This window comes from Phyllobates terribilis, unplaced genomic scaffold, assembly GCF_046119375.1.
Source record: "Phyllobates terribilis strain yellow unplaced genomic scaffold, ASM4611937v1 Scaffold_2__4_contigs__length_985480577, whole genome shotgun sequence".
Classification (NCBI taxonomy): domain Eukaryota; kingdom Metazoa; phylum Chordata; class Amphibia; order Anura; family Dendrobatidae; genus Phyllobates; species Phyllobates terribilis.
Window position 1 is genome coordinate 759447672 of NW_027362762.1, and position 13308 is coordinate 759460979.

At 39.0% G+C, this 13308-nt stretch overlaps 1 protein-coding gene across 1 annotated transcript in view; it reads right to left on the reverse strand.

The window, feature by feature from the left end:
* Positions 1–323: 323 nt before the first annotated feature.
* CLCN4 (chloride voltage-gated channel 4) overlaps positions 324–13308 on the reverse strand; it is a 63611-nt gene continuing 50626 nt past the window's right edge. The window contains exons 12-13 of the mRNA XM_073667313.1: positions 10861–11077; positions 324–6672 (exon numbers count right to left, since the gene is read on the reverse strand). Coding sequence (XP_073523414.1) covers positions 6582–6672; positions 10861–11077 — 308 coding nt within the window. The 3' untranslated portion in view covers positions 324–6581. The remainder of the gene's footprint in view (positions 6673–10860; positions 11078–13308) is intronic.

The window sequence follows — 13308 nt, forward strand, 5'->3', positions numbered from 1 at the left end:
GAATTCGGGAATTAACTCTGTCTATTGCTAAGAAAACCAAGCAATCAATATCTCCATTATATCTTTCTAAGAAGTGTTTAACAGCTCCAGAATGGTACTATTCCTAATATTAATGTTATAAAGATTTTCTGCTATTCTCTTTTTCACTTTTCTGCTGGTGCAACCGACATACCTCAATTTACAGATAGCACGTTCAATGCAATAAATTACATGACAGGTGTCACAGTTCATAAATGAATTTAAAGGATGTAAATGATCTATTTTTGTGTTTTTTTCACAAAGTTGCAAACATTACATTTCTTCCCAAAGCATTTGTTAAAACCTTTTATGGAAAGCCAAGTGGATTTGTCGCCACTGTTCTTATAAAGACTGGGAGGTATAATCTTACCAATCGATTTACCTCTACTTGAAACAAACCTATAACCATTAGTTAAGATATTGTGTAAAGACTCATCTTGATAGAGAACTGGAATATATTTGGTGATAATACTCTTAATGTTATTGAATTGCAAGCTGTATGGGGTGTTAAATGTTATAATCTGATTGTTCGGGAATGGATTTTTCTTCATGATATTGTTATGCTCTTCATCCAAACCTTTCTATATTAATAAAATATCCTTCCTTTTACATCCTCCATGTCTCCATAGCCTCTTTACCTTTAATCTATTTCTAATCACAGCACTCTCTCTGGTGAAAGCTATATCATCAGAACATATACCTTTTGCTCTAAGAAACTCCCCATAAGGAATAGAAGAAATATTATGAGCTGAATGACAACTGTAAGCACACAATATTTTATTACCGCTGACAGATTTGTGCAAAAATAGAGCATTCAATATTACCAGAAACACAATTACCAGAAAGCATGATGTTCAAAAATGCAATGATTTTTTTGCGACCAGTATGTGGAAACCGCAAGTTGATATCATTGGTATTTAAATATTGTATGAAGTCTGGTAAAGTTAAGATGCAATAGGACTAAACTATCAAAATATCGTCCACATATCGAGCATACTAGACTGTACTGGAAAAAAAAGGATTAGTGTGAGAAAAAATGAATGATTCCTCACACCACACCACAAAAAGAATAGCTAAGGTGGGGAAAAACGAGACCCCATCGGTGCTCTTTTAATCTGAAAGGAAACTTTTTATTAAACATAAAAAAATTATGTCTGAGTAAAAAATCTATTGCTACGAGAATAAATTCTTTTAATTCACTGTAATTGTTAGGATGATGTGAGACCGCTTGTAAAGTTAGATTTATACAGGTTTATGATATCACAAGATATGAAATTATACTCATCTGTCCACTAAATTTCATTGATGGTAAAACTGATGTGCTGTCTTTTAAATACCCTGGTATATGGGAAATAACGCATAGCAAATGTTGATCTACCCAGGTGCTTAGTCCTTCATCAAGAGAATCTATGCCTAATATAATGGGACGAAGAGGAGGAGGAAAAACTTGTTTGTGAACTTTTGGCAATCCATGGTAAATGGCCATGGCTGATGTGTCTTTTAGAATTTAGAAACCTTATTATCAAGAATGCCTCTGGATGTTCCTTCTTGCATAAGGAGGGAACCTTTATCTCTACTCACATCTGTTGGATCAGATATAACCCTTTTATCTGTGTCTCTATCATCTAAAATAGCATAAACTTGTTTCCCGTGTATAGCCTCATGCATAATTACTACACAACCTCCTTTATTGAATTTTTAATAACAAGATTAGAGTTTTTGCCTAATTTAACAAAAGCATCATTATCGGACATGGAGAGATTTTTTTGAGGTCTCGCTCTATTAAAGATTGCAAAAGCGGGAACATGCGATTCCTTAGGATAATATTGATGGTTACTGGTTTTAATGTCGATATCTGATTCATCAATAAGATGATCATCATCAACATTTTCCCTAGTTAAAGGGAATGTGTCACCCACTGGGAGATATCAGACCTCTTATATGGGCATACAGGTTATAGAAAAGTAAATCTATACATACCTGTATGGCCCGTAGTAGAGGTCTGATTGCAGAGAAAAGTGTTTTTATCGCTTCTGTTTCCCACAGGCTTGGCGTCCTCCGGACGCCAAGAAATCCCCACCTGTTTATTATTACCCGAAATCCCCGCCTATATGCTTAGTTACAATATTCCCCCCCTCCCCTGCACGTCACAGGGCCCTGTGACAGGCCCTGTGACATGCACTGTGCTCCCTAACTTCCCGGGCATGCGAAAAGCGCCGCTTACATACAGCGCGCTTTGCTTCATCCCAGCCCTGTCTCGCCGTGCACTGCGCCGGGGAGCATTTTTTGTACCATTATGTAGATTTATCCCATATATATGATTCAGTACTACACTTGATTTACTTTAGAGTCATTGGTCCTTATATGCTATGGCCTAAGTCCGGTTTTTAGTGATTTTATGTAATTGTGTGTGTGCACTCCTCTATGCAGTGCCATTCCATAACCATGGTTGTATTGAATAAAGGTTTTTATTTGAACACATTTAGTCCTGTCTCTATATGACCTTTTAGTTCAGGTCTTTTTTGTAGGTATTGTCAGTACAAGTATGCAGATACCAAAGATGTATTGTTTTTTTTATGTAAGTGGTGAAAAAAAAATCTGAACTTTGTAAGAAATGTGTTTTTGTCACCACTTTCTGAAACCTGTAACGTTTTAAATTTTTGGGATATGGGGCTGTATGAGGGCTTATTTTTTGTGCCCTGATCTGATGTTCTTACTTATACCATTTTGGGGTAGATACGATATTTAAATCACCCCTTATTGCATTTATTATAATGTTATAGTGACCAAAAAAATTAATTCTGGGGGTTTAATTTTTTTTCATCACGCTGTTTACCGATGTTTGGACTTTTATGAATGCAGTGATACCATATATGTGTATTTTTTTATTTTATTTTGCTTTTTCACTTTTTACTGTATGTATTAAATAGTGTCTTTAGGGGACTTGAAGCTGCGATCGTCTGATCACTTGTGCTTTATATAGCAGTGCACCAGCACAGCTATGCATAGTGAAAATCATGTTTTCCTATGAATGCTGGCCACGGGCTGGCTTTCAGAAGAGTATCATAATGACAGGCATGGGTACCATCAGCAGAACCCTGGCGGTTATGACAATCTATCAGTGCCCCGCGATCATGTCATAGGCGCGCCAATGGGCTACTGGAATGACACGATCCCAGATAGTTCTCAAAGATGTTTGGAACAATCTCTCAGCCAAGTTTCTTCAAAAATTGTATAGAAGTATAACTAGAAGAATTGATGCCTTGATGTTATTGTGAAGGCAAAGGGCGGTCACAACAAATACTGATGTGATTTAGCATTCTCCTTTGCTCGCTCACTTTGCATTTTCTTAAATGATGAAAGTAAGCAATTAACACTTCTATTTTTGAAAACATTCTTTACTTTGCAGCATTTTTGACACTACTGCCTAAAAATTTTGATGTTTATTGAAGGTTGGAAAATATAGGTGGTACTGCTAATATTACTTTCTTATCTCTGAGATGGTCAGTTAGCCAGGAAGTCTGATCTGGTTAGTGGTCTTTGATAGTGGTACAAAAAGCAACCAACCTCACTGGAGACTTCAAATGATGGTTTCCCAGAAACACGTCGTCCAATAAAAGAACCTTCATCTACAATTTTTGCAGCAAGAGACCTTTTTCCAGCAGTTGGACCTTTTAACCCAGGGTTAATAACCACGCTATCCTTTAGGTGAGCCTTACCATATTTTTTACTTTTTATTCTCTAATAGGGCCACTCTATTTTGTGCACTCTTTCCCTGCACAGCTTTTATCACAATGCAGATTCAGATTTTTGCCACAACATATAGTGAAGCAATAGCATGAACGAGCCCTTAGGCTCAGACCTTCTTTGTAGCATTGAGGCAGTCCATACAGTTTTACCTTTATTAGTGAGGTTTTAGTCATATTGTCATCATCTGTATAAGCAGCATACGTTTCCGGTGCCAGTATAGAAACCATACAAACATCTACATAGAAAAAGCAGCATTGTGATTTAGCCTAATTAACATAACACCAAAAATAAATAAATAAAATATCAATCATCTGTAAGTGTATAGATATTGTATGCATCAAAGTACGAGAATATCTCTGCTAGGGTGTAGAGGAGCACAACACTGGTGCCCACCGCTCCAGCCACAAGCCTTTATGCAGAGGATATCTATTTCAGATGCCAGAATACAGATATACTGCATGACTAAACACACAGACAATCCAATTAAATGTTAGAAATTATATGTCTTTTTTGCCTTACTGCACAATGTTTTCCCCTAAAATTCAATGCATTAATAATATCTGACATTGACACTTTTTTCAGCTTTTTTTTATGTTTTATCCCAAGGATGCCTGATTTCTTGATTGTTTGACCATTTATGCATATATATCTATACTATATATTCAGATTTGTGGCCACTGGTCACCTAAACACCAGATACACATTGCTTCCTGTTTGAGCGACTATAAAGCAAACACATCACAGGCCTGGATTACTTTATATTACAGTTTTCGGCTGTACCGTACATGTTGTTTTGGAAGGCCTGTGGATAACGTTGGCTTTATGGCAGTTATTATAGGGCCACAATGACTGACATTATAGTGATAAAGTAGTCATCATTAAGGAGGCTCTGTAGATATTCTGTGCGGTGCTGTGCATGTCGCTGTAATGGGGCATTGTCACCTGCTTAGTTATAGCAGCTCTGTGGTTGAATTATGGAGGCACTGTGCTTGGCTCAGTCACGGTGGACTATAGTTGGCTTAGTTATGGGATCACTGTGAGTAGCATAGTTATGGGGACACTGTAACTACTGTAGTTATGAGGGCACTATGCTTGGTTGAGTACTGAGGCCTTGTGGTTGGTTGTTCTGGGATCACTGAGCTTGGCTTGATAATGCTGCACTATCTCTGACAGTATTATTAGGGCACTGTGGATGTTACTTATGGGGGCATTGTGGTTATCATTACTGTGGCACTTTGGCAGGACCCTTTTCATTGGCATACTGTACTAGAATATTTACAAGACTCCTGAATTAATAAAAGAATTTGGCAAGTTCCCATATTATGAGGGTACTATGAGGCTTTACAGTAGGACCAAAATACTGTTTGTGAGTAGGCTTATACTGCTAGGTTGTGGCACATTATTTCTAGTACAATTAATTGTAGGGACATGGTAGGAAATTAATATTTGGGGCTGGACATGTGTGAAAAATGTTCCTGATTTGAGGCCTACTTTGTAGACAGAGCTAGACTCTGATAGACATGCATCTATTCCACTGTCCTGAGATTAATAATTTGTCTCCACCTCACTGCAAGACTACATCATAGGCCGGTCACACGTAGAAAATACTGTTAAAGTCCTTAAACATAAAGCAATTAAATGCATCAAATAAATGTATTTGCCATCATAATGTCCAGTCAGTTAAATGTGAGAATCTCTCATAAACTTTGCACGTTTCTATAACATTCAAAATGTACAACCTGAAAAAAAATTAAAACCTCAGATTAAAGAAATTCTTAGGGTATGTGCATGCAATGTCTATTTTAGGCAGATTCTTCCTGGAACCTGCCTGAAAAAGTGCTAAAAAAACGAAAAAAAAAAGAGTGAACATATGTACTGCAATGTCAAAAAGACTTGCTGTGCATACTGTATGTTCTGTTCTTTATTAATCATTGTGGTTTTGTCCTGATGAAGAGGTTCAAAAACCTTGAAACGAGTTGACACAATAAACCGCATTCATGCTTCACCTTCGTGTGTGATCGTACCTTTGAACCTTGGGCAGCGCAGACTCTGAACCACCATATTCCTCATTTATTAAAAATACTTGCTGTGCATATGTTCTGTCCTTTGTTACTTGTATTAAACACTTTAGGTTTCAAAATTTGTGATGCGGTAAAAGAAGAGACCGGTGTAAGTCACTTGTAACCCTCCACTATTTTGTATATGGAATATAAAAAAAAGACGATGGTGGCAGAGCCACCACAAACAACGTCCGAGAAGACGCCAGGAAGGATGCTTCAGGTAAAACACTGCCAGCATTTTCCTGAAGAGTATTTCACTTCAAAAATGATGTGGGTACGCCGGCGACTAAAAGACGTTGTGTGCACATACCCTTAAATGGTTTATTCAAAGAAAATGACAGACTTGTGGAATGAGAGGTCGTATACATGGATTTCAGATATTGTAAAGATTTAGATGAAACACTTCTCTTCGTCTGTTTGTAGTAGTTTTTTTATTATAAAATACTCTGAAATTCTCCAATTGTAGATGAGAAATTCCTATCCACTCACAAACATGCAATACAGCCAAAACAACATGGCTGATCTTGAGTGACGTGCGTTGGTAAGTGACCGTTATGGAAGGTGTATTGTACATCATTGTGTGGATTCAGCTCCTATCTTCATCTTTTAATACTTTGTGAGGCACCTTACAGTTTCTAAGCCTAAATCCAATTTCGGCTTTTGCTTCTCTGTCTAATTAAAATGAGAAAAAAAAAAGCTTTCAAAAGAATCCGGCACTTTTGCAGCTCGTTCCTCCCGTATGCAATGCACAGTCTAGTTGAACATAATGGATTCTGGGTCTTGATTAGCCATCTGAGCCATGTGTCTTAAAACATCCTTTTTCGTGATAATACCCAGAAGTCTCCTGCAGGAAAGAACCAGGAACAAGACATAAAAGATCATTAGAAAACAGTTCACTACATTTCATTTTACTGTGCACGTGGCCCCAGTAAATCACACAAAATCTGTCTCTGCGCCTCCATAAAACAGTGAGAAACGAGAAGAAAAAGACATGATGTGTTATTTGTTCATTTCCATTTGGATGGGGGAAATTTGAGCAGATGTGGTGCTGAAATGACTGAGCGCATTACAAGCTGTGCTTTCTGACAATCAACACTTTTACCTAGCAGGTCATACACTGCGTTTTCTCTACCCTTCTGAAAAAAAAATATTTTTTTTAATTAAGATGGCTCCCAAGGGCATGAGAAGGGTGCAATGTTTCACAGTAACACAGGTGTTAAGAATTTGTACCAGGAATGTGCTGAAGCTTTTAGGAAACTCAACTGCCTCCTTTTTTAATTGAAGCTTCTTGTTAGCATATTTGCCATACAAAATACAAGTATAAGATACTTTTATAAGCAGCTCGGCTATTTCTGTGTATATTGAGGGGTTCCTCTTCTTTATAGCATCCAACAGAAGAGCCAAACATGAGTGAAAGAGATTGTGCTTTATAAGGGTAGGTACAGACGAGCGTATTAGCTGTCCGAATGCGACAAAACATTGGCTCGCACTCAGACCAATATTAGTCTATGGGGCCGTGCATATGTCCAAAAAAAATTGCTGCATTCCCGAGTTTGATCTGATACTCGGATTGCACTCGGCCGTGCAAGTCCATGAGTGCGTGGGAACCATGACATCTAAGTCCAGTCCGATTTCTGTGCACCCACAGAATGTTAAGACCCGGACCTTCAGGAGGGGAATGCATGGCATTATTATGCATTGTTTTCCTCTCCTGAAAGGGTTAATGTGGCTGGAATGGTTTCCCGCTATGCTGGGGATTGGTTCAGGTAGCCAGCCTGTCAGTGAGGTGTCGCAGGGGGAAGACTACTTCTTCCCTATGCGACAGCTGCTGATAGGGTCCTAATATTTCTTAAACATTGGTGGTGCAGGGTATTAAAGATGGCAGCGCCTGAGGAGAGTGTCAGTCCTCACACGCTGCTCATCTAGTGCTGCTGCCTCGCCCACCCTCCCTACATATATGTTTATATTCGCCACGCACGGCCTTGGGGTTAGTCGTTCAGGAGACTGAATGGACAGCAGCTTGGTAAGGTAAGCGGGCTTGAGCTTATGGCTAAGCTGTGGTGTTATAAGAGTTTTATTAAAGTTATGGTGTTTTAAGTATAAGAATTTTTAATAAAGGCCGTGGCCATAAATTTTCCAACCAAATCTGCGTATGTCATGTTTATTGAGTGTGGTAAATTATAGCTTTTTGACAGTAAGGTTAATATGCAGTATAATGCCATGGAGAAGGTGGAGACATTTTTTCTGCATCTTCTCCTCATCCGAGAGAATTAGAGCACACTGTGATCACACTCTGATCAAACTCTGATCACAGTGCCATTTGCCTCCTCGGCCCAATTCTCTCAGATGAGAGAATCTACGGCTGTCTGCACCTAGCAGAATGGGAGGGTAATAAAGTAGTTGCAGGTGGACCTGGAAGAAAGAATCATAAGACATAATACAGTTTCTAATTTGTGGACGTGGTTTAGGTTCTATATTGGATGCATTAATTAATGATGAAAGATCTACCAATTTTAAAATGATAGAATGATTATGTCTCTTAGTCCAGTTAACAAATTCTTTTTTACTGTCATACGTGAAAAAGGTCAGTGCTTTTTTTTAGTGTTTTCTCTTATGAAAAAAATATTGTGACAATAGAGTTTATAATCTTAATCAACCAGACATTTAGATTTGTTAATCCAAGAGAAATACACTATTATCTTTGTGTTGAATGTGTAAATGTATGTGTATTTCTGTGGCTGGGGAAGGTCAGACCAGTATTTTTATAACCCTGATTGCTGTCTCCTCTTTGATTCTGAAACAATGATGTTGATTTAAAGAGCCCCCTACTATACCAACTAAATGTAAATAGATTAGCTCAAACAATGATACCTGAGCCCTGTGAGTAATGCCCTCCCTAACCCCTTACCTGTGAATGTGTACTTGAAGGACGACAGTAACTATTTTAAGGGACATGTACTTCTGTAGCAGTGAGACTTGAAACATTTGGGGAGACCAGGTTGGGACGATGAAGTCACCTGGCCCCATGAATATGTTGTTTGGGTTGCCAGGTGGGACCCTCTGGTCACCTGGAAACCATGGAGACATTCGAAGAAGTCATATTGGGACCAGCCGGTCATCTGGCCCCATGGAAACTCTCGGAGATGCCAGGGTGGGACCCTCGGGTCTCTTGGCCTTGTACCTCGATGGACTGCTAGCTTCCTAAGATTGCTGCTACCTTCTCTCTGAGGGGGCCCGCCAGAAGCGGGGGGGGGGGCACTGGCTGAAGTAGTAGGCCCTGGAAGTCCCAAAGTCGCAGCTGTTCTATCTCAGGTGGGCCAGAGGAAGGGTGAGACTGTGTAATGTTGTACCATCTTGGGTATTTTCTGGGACTGTTCTGTGTGTTTATTGTCCGCTTTGTGGTTTAATAAAGTATTGCCACACTGTTTTACCCTCACCCTGTGTTATCTGAGTGGTATTACGCCCACGGAGACCCCGTGTCTTCACGAATCTATATTGGCTTCTTCTACTAAATAGGGGGCAGATGTGCAGTACCCGTTCACAGCCACTAGCCACTATACCATTGCTGTGTAGCTCCACAACTGAGCACTTCCAGCTGGTGCCAGAGACAGCTGATTGGCGGGGGTTCCGGGTGTCGCACTGTAAGGGTGTGATAGGAGCTGTCATGTGCCTCTCCCCGTAAAGAGACTTTGTCTGTAGGAATTTTAATATAATGTAAACAATGTTTATGTATACCTTGCTTATAATAATGTGATTACCATATTGTGTATGGGTTTTACAACTACTTTGTATGCTTTGAAATTATGATAAGCTTAGGGTAAGGAATTAGGATTTAGATGTAGAAAATAAGAATGGGAAATGCAGTAGGGGGCACTGCAGTTTAAGAAGTAAGGTAACTGTAATGTATAGTTATTAGGTCCAGGGGTTTTCTCAGTTGGGAGGGGAAGTGAAGTTATAAATAGAAGGAGTACTTCCTGGTGTAGTCAGATAGTGTTCAGTAGCATTAGTTGCAAAGTTTAAGTGAGTGCTGAAGAGGAGAGAACTGAGGAGAAGCAGATTAGGCCAGAAGCCTGAGAAAGTATGAGAAGCACGCTGAAAGGGAGGAAATACAGTATGCGGACGGGTGCCACTTTATTCAATGGTAAATCCCAGCAAATCCGGGGCCTATGGCCAGAATTAGGCAGAAAAGCGGATGCTTCTTTCTCTTCCCTAATGGAGCCAGACAGGATTCAGAACCTGCAGAATAGTGGGTCAGGAAGCATGACCTCCAGCAGATCAGCAAAACAAGAGTTAGATCACTATAGGCAGGTCCTAGAGGACTTCTTCTCGCTTCACATGACAAGTTGCTCCCTATACCCACACATAGGGAGAAACCTGTCAGTCAAAGGGAGTGGAGCAGAGAGAAACCGCTGAGGACCTGCCTTGCACTAATCGTCTAAGGTCTTGATTGATCAAAGTGTTTAATAGAAATCTGGAGTAAAATACTTTGACAAGTTGCAAAACTTTTGCACAACTTGAGGTTGCGCAAAAATATTGCAACTTTTGACGCTTGTTTCACCCAGCTTTGAGACAGTGGGTGAAGCTGAGGTGGGATGGGGACAGCACAGCTCATCTGATTCATGACAAGATGTGGCATGCCTTAAGCCTGAAATAATTCTCTGATGGGCCTGATTCATTAAGAGGCGTGTGCTTCTTAATAAATCTGACGTTTGTTACTCCAGAATGTCCCATCATCAACACTGGCATTAGCAACGCCAGTCCTGATGAATCGGGGCCATAGTTCTTGGGCAGCTTTACAAAGTTCAGTATGTTTTCTCTGATATACCACAACAGTAAAACATTAAAAAACAGTAAAACATACATGGCTGATAGAACACAGAGTGTCTGATTCATGTTGCCTGTTCTGTTAAGTTCAACAAGGAGAAGAAAGCAAATGAGGATAAAAGGAGAGGGATGAATACATCTGTGTATGACCTTTAATCTATGATGAAAATGAAAGCAAAACTCAAAATCCCCTTAAAACGATTCTTACCCACTCCGAGTGACAAGACATTGTCTTAATCCAAGTTTTCTAAAGATGTCCACTACAGTCTCCATGGGTGTGTGGTCGGTGACAGTGAAGGGACTTAGGTTGAGAATGCGTCTCAGTTTCAGAGGATAAGGACTGTTAGCTGGAAGCTCTGGTGGATCTTCTGTGAAATATATAATCGAGTTGCTCACCACGCCATCTTGCCTCTGTCTGGCATTCTCTAGAAATGAAGCACATTATCCTATAAGCAACATTTCCTAGAGATATTAATGACCATGGAACTAAGTAATTTAATGACCAATTCCTCATATCATGATGAATATCCAGAAGTTACAAGATTAATGTGTCTTCTAAGTATTCTGAATATAGAATAAACACCATTTCCCTCCTGCTATCCCAACAGTTATGGAATGTTTATATTGTGTTAGAATATACCAGGCGGTGTACTTTTTTTTTTTACTGTGGCCCACTGGAGAGAAAATCATGAATGACCACAGTAAAAAAATATATCCTGAAGTATACCAGCCCATAGTGAGATGAAAGTACTCTTGGTAAAGGTTAGGGGCATGGGGCACTAGTGGAGTATACAACAGGGAATAATCTGGTCGAAGAGCAACAACTTACCTGGAAAATAGGAGGTGAACAGAGCTGAATTATTCAGTCCATCATACGCTTTTGAATTTTGTAAATGTACATTTATGTGGAAACCGGCTTTATATGTTGGCAATCTTGTAATACGGGTTTATTTTAAAATCTATAACTAATTTATTTCAAGACAGTTTTACTGTAATTCTTTTCAAATAAAATGACAAGAGCTTGAGCTTGGAGAGATATTCACCCTTTATATTAAGAACCTTGCCAGTATCATGTACACCATCATGTCTACGAGCTTAATATGATCCGACTGCAGGTAGTCTATGTTAGTCTTCAGAAAAAGAGTTAATTAATAATTTGATAGATGAGATTAGCCAGGCATAAAAATTGGCCTTTTCTCAGCATTGTGATTGATACTGTAGCAGATGTGAAGGACGCTGGAAAACGAACATCAATAATTACATTTTTCTGCTTATCAAGACAGAGAAAATAAGGCTGTGAACCTTTTATGCTCGCCAGCTGTATAAGAGCTTATAGTCTTGGAGTTTCATGCTTTACAAAGTTTAAGAGACGGACTATTAATAATTTTATCCTACGGACCATATTTAGTATATATGTCTAGATTAAAATCTTTTGAGGTGTATTGGGTTATTCATGGCTGCGTAAAGTTGAGCGGATCCTTGGAAGTTCCAGTTCGTCGGGTTTTTTAGCTAAAAGTTCGGTTCAGGTACCTGAACTTTACCTGAACCCCATAGAAATCAATGGTGACCGGAACTATCTCTCTCTCGGGTTTGCTCATCTCTAAAGCTGAGTCTTCACAAGAGAGTGCAGTGTAAAGTAAAAGTAGTTTATTGTTCTACGCATTTCAGGGCTGTACAGGCCCCTTTTTCAAGAAAAACTACAAGGGATATTGGTATACTAAGGGAGGTTCAAATATTTAAAATTGGTGCCAATGGGCTCATGAAAAGCTCATTGGGTGTGTTCAGAATTGAAGAATTGTGTTCACATTGTGTTTAATAAAGTAAAGAGGGAAAAAAGTAGAAGAAAAACTTAGGAGATACAAAAACATTAAATAAAATGGTTTAAATCAGAGTTAGACTTGGTATGAATACCATTTGGAATGGAGAAAGGAGAAGTATGATTCAAAAAAAGGGGAAGAAGCATGAAATTAAGAATAAAGAAAGGAACGAGTGAAAAATATTGGAATGAGGTGAGAATTTGTGACCTCGTGTTCGAGTGTTGGGTTAATATAGCTGGAGCTAATTACAAGGCTGTTACTTTCGTAACTGATCTGCCCCGAATGCAACTTGTCAGGGATTATTACTCACGTCTTTCCTGCTTACTTTAGCATCCTTTTAGTGATTTCACACCTCCTACTCACCATACAAATCACGAAAGTCACTAGTACACAGCACTGAACCCCATACTGCAAAAAAATGTTTCTCTGAAGCTCACACAAATATGCACGCTTACAATTCACACTTTATATCATAAACATCTTCTTACAGAACAATTTTTTGCACTTTGGGTAATCGCCATCACCATCTCAAAATTTCATGACTTTATGCTCCATCACCTTTAAAACTCTTTGTTAAGTACCACCAGTGTAATTAGTTTCAGCTATATTAATTTAATGTTTTGTATATCTATAAAGTTTTTTCTTTTACTTTTTTCCTCCTTTTTTACTTTTTTTAACGCAATGTGAACACAATCCTTCAATCTTGAACATACCCGTTTTTTGAGCCCATTGCGGGCAATTTTCAATATTTAAACCTCCCTTTGTCTACCAGTATGCCTTGTAGTTTTTCTTGAAAAAAGGGCTATAACAGGCCTGAAACGTGTAACGCAATAAACTAC